The sequence below is a fragment of the Sardina pilchardus genome, chromosome 18, assembly GCF_963854185.1.
Source record: "Sardina pilchardus chromosome 18, fSarPil1.1, whole genome shotgun sequence".
Classification (NCBI taxonomy): domain Eukaryota; kingdom Metazoa; phylum Chordata; class Actinopteri; order Clupeiformes; family Clupeidae; genus Sardina; species Sardina pilchardus.
This window is the reverse complement of record NC_085011.1, coordinates 5,437,127-5,463,324: the sequence shown is the minus strand read 5'-3', so window position 1 is coordinate 5,463,324 and position 26,198 is coordinate 5,437,127. Positions and strand designations below refer to the sequence as shown.

General features: G+C 45.7%; 2 protein-coding genes across 3 annotated transcripts in view; both read right to left on the bottom strand.

Moving 5' to 3' along the window:
* The window catches only part of LOC134064112 (kinesin-like protein KIF20B), a 32,194-nt gene extending 9,040 nt beyond the window's left edge, over positions 1-23,154 (bottom strand). For both annotated transcript variants that reach the window (XM_062519918.1, XM_062519919.1), the window contains exons 1-30: positions 23,061-23,154; positions 22,460-22,564; positions 22,267-22,356; positions 22,039-22,158; positions 21,812-21,950; positions 21,189-21,373; positions 21,033-21,084; positions 20,676-20,885; positions 19,478-19,589; positions 19,225-19,296; positions 18,971-19,117; positions 18,692-18,854; positions 18,114-18,344; positions 17,640-17,779; positions 16,905-17,028; positions 16,369-16,579; positions 15,222-15,274; positions 14,988-15,107; positions 14,540-14,693; positions 12,504-13,869; positions 11,987-12,125; positions 10,273-10,395; positions 10,082-10,139; positions 9,822-9,947; positions 8,928-9,046; positions 8,208-8,363; positions 7,563-7,739; positions 6,006-6,158; positions 5,028-5,141; positions 4,132-4,344 (exon numbers count right to left, since the gene is read on the bottom strand). In XM_062519918.1, the coding sequence (XP_062375902.1) occupies positions 4,132-4,344; positions 5,028-5,141; positions 6,006-6,158; positions 7,563-7,739; positions 8,208-8,363; positions 8,928-9,046; positions 9,822-9,947; positions 10,082-10,139; positions 10,273-10,395; positions 11,987-12,125; positions 12,504-13,869; positions 14,540-14,693; positions 14,988-15,107; positions 15,222-15,274; positions 16,369-16,579; positions 16,905-17,028; positions 17,640-17,779; positions 18,114-18,344; positions 18,692-18,854; positions 18,971-19,117; positions 19,225-19,296; positions 19,478-19,589; positions 20,676-20,885; positions 21,033-21,084; positions 21,189-21,373; positions 21,812-21,950; positions 22,039-22,158; positions 22,267-22,356; positions 22,460-22,558 (5,166 nt within the window). In that variant the 5' untranslated portion in view covers positions 22,559-22,564; positions 23,061-23,154. The remainder of the gene's footprint in view (positions 1-4,131; positions 4,345-5,027; positions 5,142-6,005; positions 6,159-7,562; positions 7,740-8,207; positions 8,364-8,927; positions 9,047-9,821; positions 9,948-10,081; positions 10,140-10,272; positions 10,396-11,986; positions 12,126-12,503; positions 13,870-14,539; positions 14,694-14,987; positions 15,108-15,221; positions 15,275-16,368; positions 16,580-16,904; positions 17,029-17,639; positions 17,780-18,113; positions 18,345-18,691; positions 18,855-18,970; positions 19,118-19,224; positions 19,297-19,477; positions 19,590-20,675; positions 20,886-21,032; positions 21,085-21,188; positions 21,374-21,811; positions 21,951-22,038; positions 22,159-22,266; positions 22,357-22,459; positions 22,565-23,060) is intronic.
* A 526-nt stretch (positions 23,155-23,680) lies between these two features.
* ankrd1a (ankyrin repeat domain 1a (cardiac muscle)) overlaps positions 23,681-26,198 on the bottom strand; it is a 3,278-nt gene continuing 760 nt past the window's right edge. The window contains exons 3-9 of the mRNA XM_062519659.1: positions 25,977-26,102; positions 25,712-25,819; positions 25,497-25,595; positions 25,252-25,350; positions 24,961-25,059; positions 24,661-24,759; positions 23,681-24,359 (exon numbers count right to left, since the gene is read on the bottom strand). Of these exons, the coding sequence (XP_062375643.1) occupies positions 24,261-24,359; positions 24,661-24,759; positions 24,961-25,059; positions 25,252-25,350; positions 25,497-25,595; positions 25,712-25,819; positions 25,977-26,102 (729 nt within the window). The 3' untranslated portion in view covers positions 23,681-24,260. The remainder of the gene's footprint in view (positions 24,360-24,660; positions 24,760-24,960; positions 25,060-25,251; positions 25,351-25,496; positions 25,596-25,711; positions 25,820-25,976; positions 26,103-26,198) is intronic.

The window sequence follows — 26,198 nt, the reverse complement described above, 5'->3', positions numbered from 1 at the left end:
TCAGCAGGACCGTTTCTATGTCTGTGGGAACCGTGATATGAAGATGTAAATGGCAAAACTGACAGCCGTCCTTCCTTATACAACTCAGTTACGTAATCTCATACTTACGGTATATATGATGATTTTTTACAATCGTATTAATCTCACTGCGATAATCACTGAACTGACTGATCACAAAATCGCTAGAAAATAATTTTCTGTTGAGCCTGACCACATGGCTTCTGGGGTCATTAAAAGGCCATCTCTACTCCTCCATGGGGATTTGACTGTGATCTTGAGTAAAATGGGCCTCTGCCTCTTCTGCTCACATCCCCAGAGTCCACACCCCCTGACAAATGCTTTCTTTAGGTTGGCTCCGGATCACAGTACGAGCGAGCGCTACTAGGGTGTGTTCCACCTGAGTAACGTATGGAACGTGTATAAATCAAGGAGTGGCGTGTTGCAATGCCGAGTGAATAATGAACTCGTTAGAACGTCCATATTTTCTCTTGTCCTCAGCTGATTAATCAGAGCTGTCTTGGATTCACTACTCATTTCAGTCTTACCAAACCGTGTCCTGAATTTCTCACAGAGTAGTGTCTACCTCATTCTATCATCTGCGCGTACTTAAACGAACATTTGATTAGAAAGCCTTCTGGGCTTCCAGTGACCGGTGGAACGATTATTCAAACATTCATTTCCATATCAAGTTTCTTAAAACCGGAACAGAAAAAGAGTGCCTCTCAGTAGATGCCTGACTTTATGACACGAACAGAATACATCTGCATCATAATTCGGCAGCAGCCAATCCATCAGTGTTTCCAAACATTTCCATAAAACGACCCCGATTCATTTGATATATATGCCAAAGGCACCACAGTCTACACCATGTCTAGGCTTTTACAGCATCCATCAATGAGACGCAGCAGGATCAGAGGCTGAGAGGAAGTGTCAACATGCCCAATTAGCAGACATTTAGCAGCGCAGCATAACCAGCTGATCGTGCTTAAATGGTGGCTAATGAGGCCGACTGAGACGCAGCTACACATTGATGCTGTTCTGCTTGGCTCAGTGGGCTCCGAGACTGCTGGGGCTCAGTGTGTGTTATTAGCAGAGGAACGAAGCACGCACCCTCCCACACACCCACCCACACCCACAGAAAGTTCTTGGGGGAGACTGCTTGGGCTCAGTGTATTAGCAGAGGCCCAAAGCTATTGAGGGAGACTGCTTGGACTCCTTAGCAGATTACCAAGGCTTTGAGTATCCTTGTGCCACACCCTGTACAGAGAGCTTGAGGGAGACTGCTTGGACTTCTTCGCAGATAACCAAGGCTCTGAGTATCCTTGTGCCACATCCTGTGCAGAGAGCTTGAGGGAGACTGCTTGGACTCCTTTAGGTCTGTCGCGATATTCAATAAATCAATAAATCACACGATAAAAAAAATGAGCTCGATAACTTTTCCGGCCGCGATAATTTCCATTTTCATGCTTGATTGTTTTTCTTCTCTCTCTCTCTCTCTCTCTCTCTCTACGAAAGAGAGGATAACCACGGTGCTTCCTTTAGCGCAGCCTAACGAGGAGTGAACCCTCATGTCAGTCAGTTGTCAGACATGTATCTTTCAATAACATGACGGACAACTTTACTTTCTTACATTCATTTGATTAACAGGCTAGACGAGGCTTTGGCGATTGGCCTAAGCACACTGAAGAGGCATACTGTTGTAGCTTGACAGGTATGGGGGTAAAAATAGTGATAATGCAGTTCAGAAAATCATGCTTATAAGCTACGTTTTTTCATCATCTGATAAAGACACACTCCGCAAAGTCTGCACTCCGCGTAGAGCTCAAGAATCAGCCAAAACAGCCGGCAGTTCCGGTTAAAATGTCGTAAGCTAATTGTCAGCTGTGGTGAAATGTGTTCGTAATCAACGTTATATGTCATAAACGTAGCATACCTATGAAAAGGCTTTGCAGTAGGATTATCCGATGACCAACGTATTGCTTCAATTTGTGTTTTATGTGACGTGCAGATGCTGGGTTCATGCCGTTTTGCGCAAGTTTCAAATGTTTAGCTGACTGCGTAGGCCTAATTGATCAGCTATGATGACATTTAGTTCCGTGCATAAGGCTTAGCAACTGTTACTCTACACGCCCCCTGTTGCATGTCACGTTTTAATTTGCTGGCCCTTAAACAGAGTCGAGACTGAGAGTCCATTGTATTTATTGTTTTTGGTCGTTTTGTTCATTTATTGTGGATATTTAAAAATGTCTTCCCATTCCAGTTCCTTATTCTTTAGAAATACAAGTTATTGATCTTTGAAAAGGTGTACCTGCATTATTATGCCATTATCATTATATTAGATAAAAATGATCTCAGAACGGCAATATTATCGTTTATCGCAATAATTTCTGGGACAATTTATCGTCCAGCAAAATGTGTTATCGTGACAGGCCTAGACTCCTTAGCAGATGACCAAGGCCCTGAGTATCCTTGTGCCACATCCTGTAGTGTACAGAGAGCTTGAGGGAGACTGCTTGGCTGAGCTGAGAGGATGGGTGGGTGGTTCAGTGGGTGCGCAGTTGAGGGGGAGAGGAGGATTAACTCGGCTCAAGCTGAAGCACCTTTGAACCGAGTAAGGGAAGACAGAGGCACGGGCGGCCCAGACAGAGCCAGGGTCCGCAAGCACAGGCACGCTCCAGCGCTCAGACTAATGACCTGCAAGGAGTGGAAGAGTCGGGCAGTACAGCAGCCGTACTCCCAGGTGGGTCTTACGGGGTCGGCTGGTGTTACGCCCCCATCTCCCAACGTGCATGCACAGGCTCACGCTCACACACACGTGCACGCACAAACACACACACACACACACACACACACACACACGCGAGCACAGGAACACACTGGGCTCAAGCATATGAGCTGGGCTCCCCACTCTGCCAGCACTATTGTAGAGATGGATGGAGCTGAGTGAGTGTGTGCCGATAATGTCATTTCCAACATGGACTATAAATGGCCGGATTAGAGTCTCTTCACAGCATCAGTGATGAGCCCAAGGCTAAATTCCGCTCAACGCATTCCCACGCAGGCCAGGATCGATAGATTGGATATGGGACGGGCAGCACTGTTGTCTGCCAAATGACTGTGAAGTCGTAGCACCCCTTTCCTCTCAGGCACCACTAGCATAACTATTAATATCACATTTAAAAGGACTTAAGAGCCATTATGTAACAAAAACAGTCATACATACATACCCGTAATTTCCCGACTATTAGCCGCGGCTTATACATTGATTTTGCTAAATTTCTTCAGCTATGAGGTTAATACATGGGGGCAGTTAATATGGTGTTAATATGGTTTTGTTTGTTTTAACTTGCATGAAACACTGTCCTGCGGCTTATACACAATGTGGCTTATATGCGGGAAATTACTGTAGACAGGTCAATAACAAACTGGTGCTGAAATACGTAGGGTGACCTGCATGACTATACCATAGGGGATTAAATCCTCTTCCATTCAGATGAATGACAATGGAAAAGAATTCATGGTCTATGTGAGTGCTTTGACTTTTGTCAGTCCTGTGCCAAACACAGATGTTCCTCATCCTCCTAACTCTACTGTTATTGCTAGGTGCTATAGAAGTGGGTACACACACACATTTAAGCATGTGTGCATACACATGCACGTGCGCACACACATACACACACACCCGGATTGCTGCTAAAAAGGTGTGGTCTCCAATTATTTCTTGAATTTCCCCTTGGGGACCAATAAAGTATCTATCTATCTATTGTGGAGACATGGCGAGGCTTAGTAGGCATTATCAGAACCATTTTGAGAGCTTTGATGGCAAATAAAGATGTTTCTATTGATTATCTAAAAAGGGTAAGAATAATTTTGGACACAATAGAAAGATGAAAATGCTTCTTTTTTCTAATTTCATGTTCCTACCACATTGTCTTACAACCTTTTGACATGTGGCAGTGCCATTTCCAGTCAGAACATATTGCTCAAGAAAACCAACATTAAATCAATAATTGCCAGGGCCAGGGTATGAATAAATGCTCCTATCTGTATGTGTTAACCTGCACTTTGTAAGAGAGGTAACATTTGTATGTTTCATGTGCCGTTCTCTGGTACGTCGTACCCCCTCCTTACCTTCTCGATGTCGGTGCTCTTCCTCTTGCGCGCGGAACGCTTGATCTTAACGGTGACGGCCTCGTCCTCTCCCTGCCTTCTCAGCGCCAGCCGGTCGGGCTGCAGCGGGCTGAACGAGATCTCCAGCTCTGGCCGCGGGAAACGGGAACGCCGCCCCGTCTCCGTGGAGATCTCAGACGACTCCAGCACCGACGGGTAGCCCCCCGACGAACTCTGCAGGACAGACAGACAGCGTTAATTAAACTCCACTGCTCCACACGAAACACACACACACACACACACACCTTCTGCCACCTGTTTCACATATAACAGTGATACATTGAATTGATATAATGAACATATAATTCATATATGGAGGTATATTTAATTAAATGTCCTAATTCTTCCATCTTGTGCATGCACTAAAGCTACTGTGTGGCATTTGGGAGCATAACACCAACCCACCCATGCTTGCACTGAGGATCTTGTTGATGGCTTTAAATTGGCAAAATGATTTGACTCATTTATCTGTGCCCATAGCTCAACATTGCTAGCCTGGCTAGCGCCTACCACTTCTCAAATGAGACGTGGTCTGGCAACCAGACGTTAATTTTCTCATATTTGAAAAAATGCCCAGATCCGTTCATTGGGCGCCACGGATGTCTATCAAATGTGTCTGTGCATAGCCCATCATGGTCTTGCTTTCTCCCCTGTTCTGTGATTGGTCGCCAACATTTGGGTGTTAAGTTTCCAGACTGCCTTAGCTGCGTGATTGAAATCACCGCGCAAGGCAGGATGGGAACACCCAGGCTACAACATTGCCCTTTTAACCATAATTCAATTTAAGCCTCCTAGTTTCTAAGATCTAGTCTCTGAAGCCACTGAATTGGGAGTGTGGAGTGGACAAGCCCTGTTACCTGGCTGATGACCGATCCTCTGCTCTTCTCTCGTTGTTGCCTCAGGGTGCAGCTGTCCAGAGGGTTGCTGGCTGAAATGTCCGGCACCTTCTGTGACTCTGCCACTGGGCTGGTCTAAGACAGCAAAGCACACAGATTTATTAAACCCAGAGCACACATAACTCTCAGCACTCAACACCTACACTGCTGTAACAGGGGGTTTGCTAATTTCCCCAATAAAAGGAATGCAGACTTTTTCCAAACTTTCCTTTTTTTTTTTTAAGAAAATGTGTTTTATTAGACAACTGTATGTTCTTGTTGGGGTTTTGGCCTTTGACTTTGTTATTCGTTCGTTTTTTCTTGCGAATGTGACTTTTCTGTGTATGCATCACCACAACTAAAAACATCCAGACCTTTTCCAACACTGACTCAAATTTCCATATTTTTCAGGTCTAGAAATCAGCAATTCTATACTTGTTCAGGCCTGCGCAGAGTGGTGCAAACACCATTTGTGGGGACCTTTGTGAGATAACCACCTAGACAAACAGATCATAAAATGAGGCCACCTCATGCCAATGCAATGTCTCAGAGCAGAGGCCGAGACCCACAGCTCCCGTCTGAGTGGATTCCCCAGCGCTCCACACTGTGTGGCATAACGCTCCATGGCTTTCACCCAACAGCCAACACTGCTGCATTGAACTTGTGCTAATCTGCATGATTAGCTGCTGGGTGACGTGAGTCTGCAGCCGAGCGGGACCAGAGGGCTGGACTACACTACGTGAGGTAACAGTTAATATGGTATCAATATGGTTTTGTTTCTAACTTACTGGCATAAAACACTGTCCAGCGGCTTATACACAATGCGGCTTATATGCGGGAAATTGCTGTATTGTTTCTATGGTGTTGTGTTGTTTTGGAGATCAACGGTGACTCCTGAAGTCACCTGGGTAAGCCAGTACCCTCTCTTCGTAGTAGAAGAGTTTAGGGAGCGGCGCTGACCTGCGTTGAAGAGTCCCGCTGCGGCCGGGGCTGTGGAGCTGGGGTCGAGGGCCCGCCGGGCTGGGTGCTGGTCCTCAGCTGGTCCTTCAGGTGCAGGATCTCGGCCTCTCTGGCAGACAAGAGCTTCTGCAGCTGCTCGACAGACGCCTCACCCTTTAGCAAACAAACAAGAGCATAAACATAAACATAAACATAAACACACACACAAACATGCTCACACTCACAGAAACAGCATACTGTGAGAAATCAATCGTTCTTCCCATGTTCATTAGGGGCTCATTGACTGCAGATGTGTGAGAAGAACAGATGTCTTCACTAGAGACTGTAAATTGCTGAGCTGGAGCTGACGACCTAGCACAAAGCAAATATCAGCACAAAAGATTATGCTATTCACTATTGAGCAACTGACGATAAAAGTCTGGCTGTTATCACATGCACATTACAAATCAAAGTTTGCTTTTCCCATTCTACCTTAAGGGTGAGGAAACAATATATCTCAAGTGCTACATCCGTTCCCAAGCTGACTGAACATGAGAGCTGAGATTACAATACAAAGGGAACATTTGTAGCAGATGTATGAAGGCGGAGAGATAGAGGAATGCCATGCTATACTATGTGTTCTTAACTACATTCCTAAGCCCTATTCGCACGGGATTAGTATTACCTGTGGACCCTTGGTGATTTGTGATAATTGTGGAGGATGCCTGAGATCTTAGTCCCGTGCGAATGTGCCATGTCTGTAATTTGTAAAGTAAAAATTCCGCCGCAAATTACCTACTGTATTTCGCCAAACACAGACGTCCGGTGATAATACTAATCCTGTGTTAATCTGCATCTCAGTGATTGCTATTGCAATTGCATATCTTTTCTACTTTCTGCGTTGTTTTCGGACGTTAGGATACGACATATCCGAGTGTAATGTCAGTGAAAATAGAGTAATTTACAGACTTTGCTTATCCCGTGCGAATGTGCTGCAAGTAACACAGAGGTGGGGCGATAATTTGAAAATTACCAGAGGTCCACAGGTAATACTATTCCCGTGCGAATAGGGCTCTAGGCTACATTTGTCTGTGTCAATCTTTATTTCTGCATTGCACAGATTAAATCTTTTTTAAAAAAATCATGAAGTAAAACAACCTAAATATGCTGAATGATAGAAACTTGTATATCTGCAGATCAGCAACATGATCTCACCATAAACAAACACTCATGAAAACCAAACTCAGAATGTGGCATTTTCCACCAATAAAATAGCACTTGTTTAGTTATTTCAGAAAAGCATGCTGTAGCCTTTTTTATATTTCCCTCAGTTTTACTTTAAAATATCTATTTAAAAGTTATCCTTGATGACGTTCCAACAGTATTTAGAACTCAACAGTCTCACCACACCCTGTAGTCTCCTGGGAAGGGACGCATTGGGCTTTTCCCTAGAAGTCCCGTTTAAGAGGATCTATTTAAAATAATCCTTTATCATGTTCCAACAGTGTTGTGGACACAACGGCCTCACTATAGCCACCACAAATACACACGCAACGTGGCTTGCAGCCTTGTGCTGACCTCTAGTGGTTGGGAGGCGTTAGTGCCCTGGAGTCTCTGCAGCTGCTGGTCCTTGTCCATGTTGGAAGCCACGAGTTTGCGGAGCTGCACCTCGAGCGCAGACACCAGCGTGTCCCTGTCCTTGCGCCAGCTCTCCATCTCCTGATCCCGCTCACGCAAACGCTCGGACATGGCCTCCTGAATACACACACACACACACACACACACACACACACACACACACACACACACACACACACACACACACACACACACACACACACACACACACACACACACACACACACACACACACACACACACACACACACACACACACACACACACCAAATCTGAACTTCGCTTGCTTGGCCTGATAGAAACTTTCACAACAGTTATGCAGCTTTGCTGAACACCATCAAAAATGAAGGGGAAAAAAGCCTAATCATGCAGTTACTGAAAATATATTGGGACGACACATGAAAATACAGGGACGACACATAAGAACACAGCCATAATGGTCCTCTTCCACAGGAGTCCTTCATGCTTCATATAGCCAGGCAGGCAGGCCACATTAGTAATTACGTACATGAGCACACAGAGACTAACTGAATTATTTCTGCGGCCTTAACGAAGTTAAGAGTGTAACGAGGAGCTGTTGCTCACCAGCTCGGTGTGCTGTCGGGCGTGTCGCTCGCGCTCGTCTGCAAAGCGCCTCATCTCCTGGTTCCGCCGCTCCTCCGCCTCTTTGGCCTGGCGGATCAGAACCAGCTTCTCGTCCAGCCACTTCTTACGGTCCGCCTGCGACTTCTCACTGGACAGCTGCAGTTACACACACACATGCGGACACACACACACACGCACACACACATTCACACACACACACACACACACACACACACACAACCACACCCACACAACCACACCCACACACACACACACACACACACACACACACACACACACACACACACACACACACACACACACACACACACACACACAGTATGAACTCAATTACTCACAGGTAAAGGATTATCAGTACAACTTTTGGCATACAGGCAGGCATATTGGTATGCTATTTGTCAATGTGGGTTGATGACAGTAAAAAAGCATGGATGGCATATATTCGCACACTGACAGAAGATTAAAAATGGCGATAGAATTTGAAGTAAATGTTATCAGTTCTGGAAAACCTGTCTGAATTTCTGCTGACTACACATGCTCTGGGTGGATGCAAAAGTACTTACCAACAATGGCCAACCAACTGAGTTTTCATTTCTTCATAGCTAACCCTAGTACTTCAAGTGCATGATACAATGCTGCCTATGCCTTTTACAGCAGTCTATTGTGTGAGTGTGTGTGTGTGTGTGTGTGTGAGTTTACCTTTAGGTTCTCCTGTGCCCGGGCCAGCTCCTCTCTGGCCTGAGTGTCCATCTCTCCCATGGAGCCCACGTCTCTCCTGCTGTCCTGCTTCAGCAGCAGAGTCTTCAGCTTCTCCACCTCTGCAGTTCAAACACAACATTTACCTCACAGGACCCATCAGGAATGTCCTTTCCATCAGGCGGGGATCACATTAGCCAGCGGCAAGCGTCAAGCGAAACGCAACGCTCAGACCAAAATAATAAATCCAAAACATTCTATGTCGTTCCTAAATTACTTCTTTGTTGTTACGTTCTTAGACAAACCTGATTGGTCAAAATACCCAAACATTCTAAAACTGATTGTGATGAGCAGAGTGTTGCGTTTCAAAGTTGAACCAAGTTCAACTACCAGTTTGTTCAACGCAAGCGTTATGCCAGCGTTGTCACCGGTCCACTGCCGAACCATAGAGAACCATAGGAAACCTGCCGCTTGCCACTGGCTAATGTGATCCCCGCCTACGGGTCATTCATGTAACTTTATGGCTGCAGTGGTCAAATTGATAGGCTCTCAAGGGGTCACATTCAGGTCCAAGTGCCCATGGGGACCTGGGTTTGAGTCTGACCTCGGTCAGTCGATCTAACAATAGCAATGTGCACTCGGTTCTGTGTGATGCAAGTGAATCGTGTGTACTGTGAGAGTGCGGGCCGAGTGTAGAGAAGCTAAGTGGTCCTGAATGAGCTCTAATCTATGGTGAGCATGCATGTTATGCGCCAACTGCGCAAGGGAGCTCCTACTGTGTCAGTTTAGTTTAAGTGTGTGTCTCTGGTGGCCTTGAGTGAGTTGGCGATTGAAATCCTGTGTGTGTGTGTGTGTGTGTGTGTGTGTGTGTGTGTGTGTGTGTGTGTGTTCAGTAACCTTGAGTGAGTTGTTGATTGAGGTCCAGCTGGGCCTCCAGCTCCAGGTCCATCTGGTCCTGAGTCTCCTCCTGCTCCGTCAGCACCATACGCATGTCCTCAATCACCTGCTCACGTGCCTGCAGGTCTACAACACACACACACACACACACACACACACACACACACACACACACACACACCATGAGACATCATTACATCATTATAGCAAGAAGCATGAAGTATAAAGTCACCCGTGAGAGGTCTTGAGAGATGATGTACCTTTGCAGGATTTCTGATACAGCTGAAGGGTTTCGTCTGATTTATCAGCTGACTGTTCCTAGAGGTGAAAGAAGAAGACACGAGAGTCATGACAACACAACACACAACACACACAACACACACACACACACACACACACACACTGAGGACTGAGGACTGAGGACTGAGGACTGAATGTATGTCTGAATTACACTCTTGAGCATGTGAATGGTGCGGTCCCGGCTGCTGAGGTCCTTCTGCAGCTGGGCTCTGCTCTTCTCCAGGTCCTGCAGCTTCTGGCGCACAGACTTCTCCACGTCCCGCATGGAGCAGATCTACACGGGCACAGGGCAAGAGAATCAGACAGTGAGGAGATCTACACGGGCACAGGGCAAGAGAATCAGACAGTGAGGAGATCTACACGGGCACAGGGCAAGAGAATCAGACAGTGAGCAGATCTACACGGGCACAGGGCAAGAGAATCAGACAGTGAGCAGATCTACACGGGCACAGGGCAAGAGAATCAGACAGTGAGGAGATCTACACGGGCACAGGGCAAGAGAATCAGACAGTGAGGAGATCTACACGGGCACAGGGCAAGAGAATCAATGAGCAGATCTACACGGGCACAGGGCAAGAGAATCAATGAGCAGATCTACACGGGCACAGGGCAAGAGAATCAATGAGCAGATCTACACGGGCACAGGGCAAGAGAATCAATGAGCAGATCTACACGGGCACAGGGCAAGAGAATCAGACAGTGAGCAGATCTACACGGGCACAGGGCAAGAGAATCAGACAGTGAGGAGATCTACACGGGCACAGGGCAAGAGAATCAGACAGTGAGGAGATCTACACAGGCACAGGGCAAGAGAATCAGACAGTGAGGAGATCTACACGGGCACAGGGCAAGAGAATCAGACAGTGAGGAGATCTACACGGGCACAGGGCAAGAGAATCAGACAGTGAGCAGATCTACACGGGCACAGGGCAAGAGAATCAGACAGTGAGGAGATCTACACAGGTGCAGGTGATTAGGTCATTCAGTTACTTCTAGCCTGTATCATATGGATCTGACTATTGAATTGCTGCTTTCTGTTTGTATTGTATGTATGTGTGCTTGATTGTATATATGTGACCCTGTAAAGCGGAACCAGTTGTTTCGGTAAAATGTATTAAATTAAGTTATTGTGCTCACGTGAACGGCCATAATTTAAGCTTTCCAACGATATGTATATCGAGGGCATTACACAAACTATCGCTAAGATAACAGCATCCAAAGTTGACATGGTTCTCCTGTCAAGATATGCCAGAAGAGGAGAAATCACATTTTTAAGCGGCGCGTGCACAACGGGAATGACAGCAAATGTGTTGAATCTTCGCCGGGTTTAACAGTCAAAACGTATGTTTTTCCGTGAAATGCGTTCACGATATGAAACTGTAGACGGTATACAGTCGAATTATGCGAAAACGTGAAATTCAACATTTTACCCCGGAAGTTTGTTATTGTTGATTTTCTCAAAATAACGTTGTGCGCAAAACGACTGATTTCGCTTTGAATGGTCACATATTTGTGTTGACCATCAGCTGTGCACCAAATTGACCCTAGGGGACCCATCACCACCCACATCTTCATATGAGAATTATGTCAAAGTACAATACTTGTGGACTCATACACATACTGACCGACAGTACTGCTGAAAGCAATTATGGGATTAAGATTATGTCGCAGAGGAACATTCACTGGTCTTTTGCAGCCATCTACAGGCACTTGCTAGGAATTACATTGATATTAACAGTCATAACAGTCAATATTACAGCCAGGACTCCATAGGAGGTCCATAGGACAGTGGCCCTCAAGTACATCTTGTGCGACCCATGACCACAACATGAAATGCACTCGACACTCTAAGCTTGAGGTCTCACCTCCTTCTGGACCTGTTGAATCTGTTTCTTGGAGTCGACCAGTTTCTCCTTCAGGTCCGAGGAGTCGTCATCTCGTCTCTGCAGATCCAGAGTCAGACTCTGGACTTTATCTGTGCCCGCTTTCAGCTCCTCCTTTAACCTGTAACACACACATCCAGTGAAAAAGAGCCTAGGGTTAGGCTTAGGCTTTGACAAAGCAGAAATATGACACTAAAACACACACTGTATCACTCTGCGCTGTGATGAATGAGATTGGCCACATAAGGCAAGATCTTCAAGGTATATATAAACAATATAACATAACATAACATAATATAATATAATAATAATATAATATCCTCCTGAGCAATTCATTTTCGCCCACTGGAGTGGACAATACATACAGTATATTAACCTTACACCTTACACTCCCCTCAAACTACACATGTTCCAATCAAAATAGAATGTCCCTTTAAGAGGGCACTTTATCATGGACTAGCGAGAGCGTAGCTGTGGCTGGACACTGGTTTGCACGTGCCTGTTGATCTCCTGGACTCGTTTCTGCAGCTCGCCGTCTTTCTGAGCGATGGCCTCCTCCGCCACGGCCAGCAGCTCCCTCCGGCGCTCGACCTCCTTCCGCCGCGCCTCCTGCACCGCCGCCGACTCCGCCTCCTCCGCTCGCTCCTGCGCCTCCTTCAGGCCGCGCTGCAGCCGGGACAGCTCCTCCTCCTTCTGCGACAGCAACGCCTCCTTGCTGGCTAACTCCGCCTCCCTGCTGGCCACCTCCTTCTGGGCCGCCACTTTCGCCTCAGTTTCGCTCTGCGTGGCTATGGCCTCCTGATGGGCGTGGCTCTTCTCCAGCTCCTCCTCTCTCTTGGACAACTCCTCCTCCTTGGCGGCGAGGGCGCTGCGCAGCTCCTCGCTCTTCTGCAGAGACTCGGCCTCTCTGAGGGCCGCCCTCTTCTCCAGCTCGGCCTCTTGGTCAGCCAGCTTCCTCCCTAGCGCCTCCTCTCTCTGACTGAGCTCGGCCTCTCTGTGCGCCAGCCTCCTCTCGCGCGCCTCCTCTCTCTGAGAATGCTCCACACTCTTCATGGCCAGCCTCTCCTCCAGAGCCTCCTCTTTCTCCGCCAGTTTGGCCTCCGTGGTGGCCAGTTTCTGCTCCAGCTCCTGCTCTCTCTGAGACATGGTCGCCTCTCGGAGGTCAAGCGCGTCTTCCCTGTGCCCCAGCTCCTCCTCTAGCCCAGCGTCTTGGTCTTGGTCTTGAGCCAGCGCGCGACTCTGCTCTTGGAGGACTCGGAGCTCAGCCTCCCTCTCTGACAGCTCCTTCTCTCTCTGGCAGAGCTCCTTCTCCTTGGAAGAAAGGGAGGCCTCCTCATCATCATCCATCTCCTGCCTCTGCTTCACTTTGTCGTCCTGGTCAGTCGAGTCCGTCGGGGCCGTGGGCACTTTGCCTCTGAGCTGCTGAACTTCCCGCGAGAGCTTCTCGATGAGGGCACTCCTCTCTCTGGCCTCTGCCTCTTGAGTGGTCATTTGTGCCTTGGCAGCACTCAGTTCCTTGCAGGCGCTTTCAAGCTCCTCGGCGTTCTGGCCTCGAGTCGCCTTGGTGGTGCTGACCTCCGCCTCCAGTTCGGCTAGCGTTCGGACCTGTTCTCTGACTTTGCCTTGGAGAACGTTCACCTCGCGATCGAGCTCCTCGTTCTCCCGCAGAACCTCGTCGTAGGCGCGCTGCCGGTCCGTCAGCTGGGCGGCGACGTCTCGCAGACGCAGCTCCAGAGACTGACGCCTCTGCTCCGACTCAGCCAAGCGCTCGTCCTGCAGCTGAGACTCCGCCTGCGTGACCTCCGGTTGACCTTTGACCTCTGAGGGGTCAGAGAGCTCTGAGAGGTCACAGTCATCCACAGCACCTGAGGAGACAGTAGTGTCCAAATCAGTCTATTTAACACGGTTTATGAAAACACCTTTTTCCAGCGTTAAGTAATTCTGACTCAACGTCACACTGACTATCAATCATGGTACACGTTGCATCCTTTGATGAATGCTCATGAGGCCCATACAAAATGATTTGCTCACTTATGGCTTCACCCAAGAACTTCCACATATGATCTTACACTATTTTTGTGAACAGTATTCCTATGCATCTTATTTGAATATATACATCAAGCCTTATTAAAGGCCTTCTTCATGAGTAGGTGTGTTTGTGTTTGTATACAGAAAGAACTCTTCCAGTGGGACTGGAAAAAAAAGATGAAATCAAAAGGTTCTATTCATTGCTGTAGCCATTCAGTCTTATCAACAGACTGAGATTGATTTGGAGGCATTCACAAAAAAAAAAAAAAAAAGAAAAAAAAAAAATAGCTTTTTATTATTAAAATGTGCAAACATAAGATAATTAAAAAGAAAATTGAAGCAGTCTCCCAAATGACATTTCAAGCCACACCACACGCTACTTCCTTAGTCCCGAGCGCCTGCGGCCCTGCACGTATCTGCGCCCTTTGAGCAACCTGTCCCGTGCCGCCGCCCTGGTGGCCATGTGGGGCGGCAGCGGTTTCTCAGCAGCTGGGGCAGCCTCTATACCTTTCTTTAGAGGGGGCTGCTCGTCTAGCCCCTCCCCCTGCTGCTGCCTCCGCTTCCTGGTCTCGGTCTGAGAGCTCCGTCCAACCGCACCTGCGCAGGTGCACCTAGCCTTGAGTTCCAGCAGCTCCTTTCGGATGGAGCCAATCAGCGCTCTCTGTGAACGGAGAACAGCCATCTTTAGACTGACGCAATAGGAGGAACGGAAACTACAGAAAGTTTAGCATATGCTTACACATAGGTTAAGGTCCTCTGAAAAACTTAAAAGCCATTATGTTTGATCTCCAAATCTCATACCACCTGGGCCACACCATAGTTCCTGAGAACGTTAAGCTATGCTGGCACACACATACCGGTACACAGAAAATGCATGCGTTAAAACTGACTTTGTGGCACTGCATACAGGATGCACACAGTGCAAAGGACGCCAGGAGAACAGAAATGGGCTCACATCTCTAGTGGTGGCCTCGGTCTGCCTGTCCATAGTGGCCTGCAGTTTGCTGACCATCTCGTCCTTCTGGTGACACATGGTCATGAGCTCTTCACAGCGTACCTCCCGAGATTGCAGCTTCTGCAGTCACACACAAACACACACACACAAAGTACACACAAAATGTCATCCAATTTGAGCAAAAAAAAATAAAACACAGCAGCGACTAGGATTAGGGACAATATTTCTTTTTACTTTTTTAGTCTCGTCAAGCTCCTCCCTGGATTGCTTTTGTTGCTTGTCCAGTTCTGGGGAAACACACAGGGAAATCACATGCTATGGGTTAGCTGGGACAATATAAGTCGGTTTAGTACAAGGACGACAAAACAGGGTTGACATTAGCCATGGTAGGTCAGTCGGTGCTCCATTGGGTAATGTGGTTGCTTAGAAATCACACTGATGAATCTCATCAACATTCTGTACAAAAACAAAACACACAGTATTGTCTTCACATTCAGACAATACCTGATTTTGTACAGAGCAGTCATCCTGATGAATATTACTGCTATTTCGATCATCTAAAGGCCAGTTCAAACACAAGATCCGCGACGAGACGAGCTGCAACATTCTAAAAACCAGCAACGTTCTAAAACTCTGCAACTAAGATTTGACATGTTGAATGTTTAGCGACGGCTTGCAACTGCTTGCAACTTTTGATTCACACCGCCGCAACTGCTCTCCGCAACCGTCTCAGACCGTCGCAAATCTTTGGTTTGAACTGGCCTTAAGAGCACTTGCATGATCGCAGTAGCGTCAGTTGACTAGACTAGGGCATTGGGAGAGGGATCAGTAGAACTAGCCTGGCACGCCCTCCCAGTGACGCAACGCCTTCAGGCTTTTGCTGCTGGTCTGGTCAACTGCTCATTGAGAAGGATTTCTGAGTTCCCGAAATCTGCGGAACTGCCCCCTTTGGTCGAGAACCAATCAACTATGAGCAGCTCCAACGGCTCTGGGTAGAGGCGTGTTCAAGGCAGCGGAAAGAGTGTTGTTATTGGTTTAAACTCGGCAATCCGCTTTCTGACATCTACCAGTAGCAAACCGAGGCACTTAAAGGAGGCGGGTCAACCAGCGCTGGCAAGAAACCGTGTTAGCACAGGCTGTTGGTCAGACTAAAGTCTCGCAGAGCCTTTGAAAGTCGATGGTAATCAGGCTACAGCAGAACACCAGTGAGAGTGTGGAGGTGTGCGCTACTGCACACACGTGTACGTGTTCGTGTTCGTCCATCACGTACAACATTTATGTCTCTGAATTCTCCAACCTGCTCGCATTGCTGCCTTGTGTCCTTTTCTTGAGGGAGGAGGGAGCAGAGGCACTGAGACACACACACACACAACACACACACCTGAGGTTTTCTTGGAGAGGAGGCTCTGGCTTTGAATGAGCTCCTGGGTGAGCTCGGTGACCTTCCTCTGAAGGTCGCTCAGCATGGCCATGGGGGCGGGGGTGGGGGCAGGTTGGCTGACCAGACAGGACTGGGCCGCCTCGGCATCCTTCCTGATGCTCTCCACGTCGCTGCACATGGAGCCTATCATTTCGTCAAGAGACTGCTCGTCCTAGAGAGTGAAAGAGAGAGCGCAAGAGAGCAAGAAAGAAGTTCAAAAGACAGCTATTTGGAATATGGAAACAGTAAAAGTAAATCAATCCCCCCCCCAATTTTGAGAAGTGCTCATGACTCTGGCTTACATAAAATTCTTTTATAATGTTGTAAGTCGCTTTGTTTAAAAAAGCGTCAGCCAAATGAAATGTAATGTCATGTAATGCAATGTGAAATATTTCTAGGAGCCTTTATCCTCTAAAGCGTCACACAAGGCGAGAGTTGCTTCTTTTTGGTTAATATTTACAGGAGTGCCTTTGGAGCATTTGATCTGAGTGACATACGTTTGACTGGACTCCATCATCATCTTCATCAAGGCGGGAGTTTTTCTTGACCAACTCCTTCAGGAGCTCAAGGCGTCGCTCACACCTCTCCTCAATCATGACCTTCTCTTTAGCCAAGCGTTCACTACAAGACAGATGTTAAACGGATGGTTACGGCGGACTTCCATAGAATACAAATACTGTACATCAATTCAAATTCAATACCCCTTTTATCAAGTACACCAGATTAGACCTCAGGGTCCCCGGCAGTTTGTTTGTTTGAGCGTATACACAGGGCATACAAACACAACAATAATGCTTGCTATGTAAGTGGGAAGCAAACAAATTGGCTAAAGTCAAACAATACATTATTGCAGCCAATCACTGCTTGAGGAGCATGGAAAGCTGAGGTGGATTTTGGCTGCATAGCTCAACAATCAGCACAGAAATCAGGGCCTCAACTTAAACAGTGATGTTTGCAAAATTACCCCTCATTGTACTAGCAACGGTCAAAGTGGTCCTCATGGTAGCTGTGTGTTCCATGAATACACTCAAACTCTGGTGTTCTGACTGTGTAAACGAAGCAAGAATGGCCCCAGCCAAAGAGCATGGAGGGTTTAGATGTGTTAGTCTGATCGATTTCTGTGGAGCTCAAACATCAACATCCTGTTGACAGAATCCTGGCCTCACATTTAAGAGTGGCGCCTGTAAAAACAGATCATTTTCATCTAAAGGTAAGCCACTGTGTTGCCTTACCTGAAGTCAGCCTCCATCTGTGTGAAAAGCTCAGAGAAGTCGTTGGTGACCTCCTCACGGATACGACACTCCATCAGCATGTTGTCAGACTTCACCTTCTGAAGCTCTTCTTTCAGCTCCTCCACCAGTCTCAACTGCTCCTATTACAGACACACATACACACACACACAGACTGCTAAAACTCATTGTGAGGGACCAAGGCGGCCACCCCACGTTGTGGGAGGTGTGACACTGGTGTTGGTGGTGTTGAGGAAGGAGATGGCAGGAGACAGCAGTACAATACAAGGCAGAGTCAAAAGTTAGCAGAAGGGGAAAAGGAGAGGTCCTCTTTCTCACGCTCATTCAGACTTAATGGACAGATGCAAATGATCAATCAATTGAGAAGCAGCTTTTCAGTCTAATCTATTAATAGTAATAATTAAGTAATAGTAAATCTACAGATGAACGATTCAATAAAAGGCGAGTTGAACAAACCTCATAAGGTTCGACGAGATCGGTCATCATGGAATCGTCCTCCTCTTCCTCCCAATCGTCATCTTCCCCCTCCTGCACGTCCTCCAGACTGGAGTCCCACTGCAGTGAGCTCCTGCGCAGCCTCCGCTCCAGATTCCTGTGCTCGGCGTTGTTGATGATGAACGACACCTTCCTCTCGCCCTTCTTGCCCACCTCCACCACTGGAATACTCTTGGTGCTCAGGACCACCACCTGGAGAGAGAGAGAGAGAGAGAGAGAGAGAGAGAGAGAGAGAGAGAGAGAGAGAGAGAGAGAATTAGAACAGGTCTGATGAACCAGGCACTACACACAAGTTTAGATGTTTCTTGTATAAAGACATCAAACAGAAAGGCAAGAGTCAGGGCACAAGTGCAAGTAAACAAACAGCGAGCGAGCGAACGAACACACACACACACACACACACACACACACACACACACACACACACACACACACACACACACACACACACACACACACACACACACACACACACACACACACACACACACACACACACACACACACACACACACACACACACACACACACACACACACCTTCTGTGCAACAGCAGAAAACTTCAGCACGTTGAGCGTCTCGTCATACACTGAGGCGCACTGGTTGACGTTGACAATCATGCAGGCTTTGCCTCGGCCCATGAAGTAGCTCTGGAGGTAATGCGTAAGCTTGCTCTCTCGAAAGGGCACAAGTTGGGGCACCCTAAGAGGAAAAGAGGATTGAGAGGGGAACAGACAAAACTCATTAATCACACTGGCTGTTTTTCTGTGCTTGCTATGAGTTTGCAATAGACAAGCGTTAAAACACACAGAACTTACTTAGCTTGCTGGTTGTGCCGAAGTATGTTTATACATTTGCCCAGAGTGAGCAATGAGGTGTTGATGTTTCCTGCCTCCTTCAGGCGATCGCCTACATTCTGAGTTTTGGCACACCTTTCAGAGCCAGCAAGGTCGCACAAAGACAACCTTTCAAATAAACAAATAAATATCATTATCATCATACTAAGGAACATGCCTAGCGGTGCGCCAAGGAATTTGCAGACGGCAGGCAAAACAAGACACATGACACTTACTCGCTAACCGTCTTCACTCTAGGAAGCCCAACATCCTCAATGCGCATGACTCGGATGGAAAAGATGCTATGGCTGAATAGAGATAAACAGAAAGACAGCAAGGAACATTCAAGATCCACAGCTCTCAAAAAGCCTCTAGCAACTAGTTGCTTATAACACAATCCACATTATCGTGTGAGCGGCCTTCAGATAGCAGTGCTGTATTATAGTCTTGTTTGAATGAGCGAAAAGCATCAAGAAAAAGAGCACAAACCTTCGGCTTGACAGCTGGTTGAGTTTAGTACTAGAGAAGCTTTGGTTCTTCTTGCCCACTTTCATGACTTTATAAGCTTCCTCAGCACTGTTTACCTGCACCCACCGCAAATCTACATATTCAAACAAACAAACAAACAAACAAACAAATAAATAAGTCAGCATCAGGGGCCCGTTGCACAAAAGCAGAATTAAGACATCCGGGATAAGTTACTGAGCCGCGATCACTGAATCCTAAACAAGAGCATACCGGCTGAATTGGTTGCACAAAGACCAATCCAGGATGAGCAGACACGGATTCATCAAGCCAGGTGTAAGTTATCCGGTGTATGTGCGCGTTCTCGTTTCTCCCCCAATAACTCGCGGTTGGAATAAAAAAAGACGCGAAAAATAGCGTCTTGCACACAAAGTAAACAACCGCTTTTGATATAGACTAACAACGAGGTAAAGTTTTACTTTTTTGGATGGGGGATCATGATTATTTCTGTTACATAGCGGGAGTAGGTGTGGCAGATCAACTGAATGCAAATGTACGTATGCACCCACGTGTGTGAGAGCTTCCTTGTCTCGGCACGCAACGTCATTAGGAAGCGCTTTGCCACCGCAAAGATGCACAAAGTATCTTAATTTGTCTTAAAAGCCGAATTAGTTCAAAACACCTTCGAAAAATGTCCCCTCCACTTCCAATCAACTACTACAGCAGCCTATTCATCAAACATCTGTCAAAAAAGAAGCAAACAACGAGTAGGCTATGTTATCAATTATAAGGCCACCATAATTTAAATGACATCCGTATTAGGCAGACATTCTGCTGTGTTTTGCGAGTAAATGCATGTTGCAAATAATATTTAAATGGAATCTACAGCTCTTTAAAAAAATCACGTGGAGGTCTCATTTGAATGACAGCTAGCTGAACCAATCAGATAATGTAATTACCATTAGAATCAACTTATCTTGGCTGTGAGCCTGGTCAGGAGCAGGCTAGCTCCACAGAATAAATCGCCATGGTAACTTATACCATAACATATCCTGCTGCCCCCTATCCCGCTTTTGTGCAACTGGATCACGGATAAATTGAGCCAGGATAACCAAGATATCCCGGGTTAATCCCTTATCCTAGTTTTGTGCAATAGGCCCCTGAAGTGAACATGAAAGGTGGATCTGTATCAGAGTTCAACGGTTCAAATCTGCACTTCTACCTTTGACAAATAAGCTCCCCTTGACATCCTGGGAGAGCCTGAGCGCAGGTCTCCTTGCGGCCCCGGTAGGGAGGGGCTCCAGCAGGTCATGGATGTTCTCGTTGTAGATCTCACAGAAGGACACCCAGACCGAGAACTTGGTGTGCTCCTCCAGGTCCAGGCTGAAACTGTCCTCTATCAGGGAGCCGTCTATTTCACTAAGCGTGGAACCTATTGAGAAAATATGACACAAACAGGTGTTTTTTTTCTCTTTCTTTTTATAAGATCAGTTTGAAAAGAAAATGACTAAAGAAAGACTAAGACTTGGTGGAAGATACACACATTTTTGACCAAGTTATATAGCCTACAATACTTTACCTTCTGGATTTATTTTGGAGTTTGATTGGCTGCTTGTGTTCCTTGTGTCAGACTTAGGAAAAGAACAAAAAGAAAGCAGATAAGTCAAAAGCACTGAAACCTCAACACAGCTTGGTCTAAGTGCTTAGTGCTGTGAGCCTGTGGCTGTGTGGCTACCTCTTTGAGGAGTCTGAAGAGGCTTCGTTTCACCGTGGCCTCTTCGATCTGTTGGTCCGCCGCAAGCCTGATGAACTCTCGACACCTATGGGGTTTCAGATTCATCTGTGTGTAGATGTGGCCTTCAATACTGTTGAAGATGACATTCAAAGACCGTGGCAGGATTCCAGCATTTGTTTCTGGGCCTGGGGTTAAAAAAATAATAATAGACGGGTGCTTACTAGAAAACACAATGCAATAAAGCAATCCTCAAATTACCATTTTCAAACACAAGTACTCAGTACACTAAATTGATTATTTTCCTCTCAGCATATTCTTTAATCTAAAGACAGAGGAAGCAAACAATCCAAAAGGAGCATAAGCACTGGAAAACTCCTTAAATGACACCACTGACTGTTTATAAACAAGTACCAGTAACGGCAATATGAATGAACCAAAAAAGATGCAAGCCCTTAAGGCCTTTGGCTGCCATCTGGACATCTAACAAGACCAAAGCTCAAATGGTCTCAGTCTAATTAGGGAGAGATCAGATATCAGTTTCAACGGTCCGTGGAACTCTGAAGTCTTGCTTTGACCAACCTGATTGTTAAAAAAAAAAATATCACAATGACATAATCCCATACCTAAAAACGTGTACGTCTTTCCTGCGTTTGTGACTCCATATGTGAAAACCAAAGAATTGCCTCCTTCAAGCACATCCTTGACAAGAGGTTTCACTGTTCCATCAAACATCTCCTTCTGTGTTGTTTCAGGACCATATACCTTCCGAGAACAAATGAATGTGTGAATAAATAATTCATGGGAACAAAACAAGATGATATGTAGGCTTGTATGGACATGGGTGGGTCACCTGTGAAAACTGAAACCGCTGTGCTGTCTGTGATGCTGATTTGTCACTCAGTCGAGAGGATACCGACATGGTTGGTGCCTTCAGAAGGACAGTATCGGGTGTTTCTATCGACACGCAGTCCTACAAACGGGTTATGAAAGACTGATGTTGAAGGGATTTACCATGCAGTAAAAGATCGACCTTAACAGTACACTAGAAGAGGAGACTGTTGTATTTTGACACACATACTTGAGACTCGCCATTTTCTGTTTCGAACGAGGTAAATGGTCTTATTCGAAGGTACACCTTCAAATGCTCCTTTACTTCATTTGCGGAGTTCTGCAGGAAAAAAACACAGTAGGGCCCAAATATTTTCGACTGTGACATACGCAAGGATAGGGCATACGTCTCACAGCTGACTTTCAAATGTAAGTTTCCTTACCTCAGACACATCTGAAAATTCAGACAGCAGGTCTTTTTTCAAATCAGCAACATCCTCCGACTCCAACCTCTCCACTTTAGTGTTCATACAAGTATCCATTGTTCTCTAAAAACAAACAAGCACAAAACCACGATGGCCTTAATAGCTATACATACTATCAATTGAAAACTCTAGGCTAACTATCGTAATACCTGAACCGAATCTGGGCAGGTGCATATTTAGCTCTGGAGGGATAACGTTAGCTAGCGAATGAGAACCTGAGAACTGCAACGTTAACGTTATGAGAATGAAACCGAGAGAGCAACAGAAACAACCACAGTAGCTACTGTAAAGGGTAAAGAAAAACAATAAATGAAAATACTCCCCCTAAAAAACGTAAAGAATAAAGTTGGGCTAACGTTGGGCTGTAACGTTACGCTGGCTAGCAGGTGTCTTTGAAAAACAGCTAGCTGCTAGCAGAACGTCTCAACTATCGCTGAATGTTACTCAACCCATTTCTTAAGTAGTCCTATGCGTTGCATTAAAGGTTTGAGATGAAAAATACACAAATGGTAACGTTGAAAGATGGGAACTATTTCAAAAAGTAATGCTTTCTACTTACGCGAAGGGAAATTTATCTTCTCGCCAGAAAAATCCCAAACATTCCGTATTCTGTCATGCAAGTCAAACCAAACCAAACTGCGGTCTTGTTTTTGAATTCCACCAATGGTTGACGGGAGCTGGCCGCAAGGCATCATGGGAGTGTTCAGATAGATATCGAGTGTGTGACGTACAAGAGTACATGTACACAACCCAACAGTATGCGTTGCGGAGATTGTTTTGTTGTGAAGAAGACCAATGGGCATTGGACAAACTTGGGCAAAGAAGTTATTATGATACTGAGATTAAACACGCCAACCCCACAATATCATGGTAGGGTGGAATTAATGTTTACTTTAGATTATAGTTAGTTGATGAATTAAGGTAATGCATCGTAGTCAACTATTTAATTGTAGCCTACACTTTTTCAGTGGGCCTACATTACAATGTGCCGTGGCTGCGATTTTGTGGCCATGCCTACTAGGCTGTAGGTCATCATAGGTCCCATACAGTAAGTTCAATCATACCTTGTCTATTTTGCAACGCTATTTTGCATATACTGTAGGCCAGGCCTATGTGATATTTTGTGAATTTTGTGTTGGAAAAGCATGTATGAAAACCACAAGAAAACAACAGCAAATGTACGAAAACACAAAAGAAAGCTTTATTATAACAATATTTAAATTAGTTGAAAATCTATAAAACATTCATTAACAGAAAAGGGACAAATATACAAGATTCATCTAGAAAAAGTCCTTCATACTCAGCTTTGCATTACATGCACTCACTCTGCACTTTCTGTCTACCTCCATAAACCATTGTTCACATAGCCTAGCCTACATTTCATGTCATCAAGACCAGAACATGTGTTTCATCTGTCATCTGTCCACAGTGTCACACACCTCTACATGCACCTGATAGTTTCCATTCAGACTGCAGAGCTGACAGCTTGTAGGCTACTCTCATTACCAAGCATTAGGCCTACTGTACATCAAAACAACATTTCATTCTGCTTTCAGTTGTCCATCAGAAACAGATCACTTTCAAGAACTGTTATCAACACTGAGCAAATTAGAAATACTAAATGTTCATCCTTAAATTGGCCAGCCAATTCGTTTTGCCTATTCTCTAGCCTACTTGTTGACTTGTAGCGAAGCCCTAGTCCAGTCCAGTATCCATGATTTCTGGGATATATTATCACCAGACGCTTCCCCATGTCCCTTCACTTGGTTATGTTCACATCATCGTCTTTGTAGTTGCATAGGATGGTCTTGGCTCCACTCTGCCATGCTAGAAGACTTTCCATTGGTGACTTTCCATCCTAAGAGAAAGAGACCACATACAATACATCATCACATCAGGATATTACTCATTTCTACTTTGATGTTTGCAAAACTTCATATGCCTGAAACTGACCATGCTCAATTCATTTCTAAATGTCCTGCTGATTTTCATCCTCGAGTTCACCACATTCTTCTTGATAAGAATTCACTGAGAGAAAATTGTCTACTGTGCTGTGTCATTTTTGGACACTAGATGGCAATCTATAAGTATAGAGTGCTGTAACTAAATCTGCTGTATTAGTCAAGTCATGCAGCTTCAAGTAAATGTAGGTTACTTACCATATTCTTGGTTTTAAGACTGGCTCCATACATCAGCAGCAGTTTAATCAGTTTAAATCGGTTTATCCTCACGGCATCATGCATAGGTGTGTCGCCATCCTGTAAAAATGACAAAATACAAAGATACAATATTACAACAAAATAGTTTACAACATCAATCCTTGCTGCTGTATTCTTGAATTTCCCCTTGGGGATCAATAAAGTATCTATCCATCTATCTATCTATCTATCTATCTATCTATCTATCTATTTATCTATCTTTGAATAACATGATGTGCAAATGGTGTGGCCGTGTCTTACCCTGTCTTTAGCGTTGATGTCTGCTCCACAGTGTATGAGGTATTCTGCGCACTCATAATGTCCGGTCCTGACCGCCACGTGGAGGGGCGTACTCCGCAACTGCCCACAGAGAAAGAGAGACAGTAAGGTCACACGTGAGTGGACTGAGGCTACTGTCAGAGCGTTAATAGGGTCAGGCAGGCTCCGCTGTAACAGTAGCCGGCGGCTGAGGATCTACGACGAGTGGGCTCCACTTAATTTGACATCTTTATCTGACTTATCGCTAGAGTCGCTGTGTTTATCCATTAATACCTTATCTCGGGAGTTGAATTTGCCTCCTTCGTTCAGGAGGAGTTCAAGGGCAGGCTGGCTCCCCCCTCGGCAGGCCCAGTGCACAGCTGTGGCGTCCAACTTGAAAAGCAAAAGAAGAAGAATATAATTGAAATCCCTGTAAACATCCTTTTACACATTTTTAAAAGTCAAAGATGTTTGATTCAGGGGTTCTGCTCCTATGTGTATGAAGATTTGTCCACAGGGAGCTTGTTTTGGTGTTCTACCTTGTCTTTCATCTCTATGGATGCCCCAGCTTCCAAGAGCCTCTTCATAACATCAAGATGACCTCGATAGCTGGCCTTGTGTAGTGCAGAGCGTTTGAACTAAAGAAAAGCAAAGACATAGAGTTCAGAGATGTATCAGAAAGTTTGAAAGCAAAGGCATACATGTGTAGAAAATATATTTTTTTTATCAAAGTGAAACAGTCTTTAAAACTCACATGATCGCTGGTATTAGGGTCTCCTCCATCAGCCAGGTACTTGTCAATCACTGGCAGCTTGTTGTCCATAGCAGCTTTCAGGAACATGGCCTCATCCACTATTTCTGGCTACAGCAAGACAACATTGACCATGAAAAATGTATTGTTTCCTGGATTTAAAGCATTTTTTTTAGCTGGTATTGGTAATGTTGGCCTGTACTGGTGTTGAGATTTCTTGGAATAGTCAAAGTGAAATAGACGGTGCGTGCTCATTTATGTCCCTTACCAAGATTTCAGGCTCAGGCTGTTTCTTGTGGACAATTGGTTTCCTCTGCTTCCTTCTCTTTTTCAGCTCAATGATATTGTAGAGGTCATCAACGGTCTCCAGCTTCAGATGTCCTGATATGTCTATCTGCATGACACAAGGAGAGGGTTTATTTCACTTCTTTATTCCAGAAGGAAGTGCTTAGGCGTTTTTTTCCCTGTGTTTATCCAATTGAACACTCGT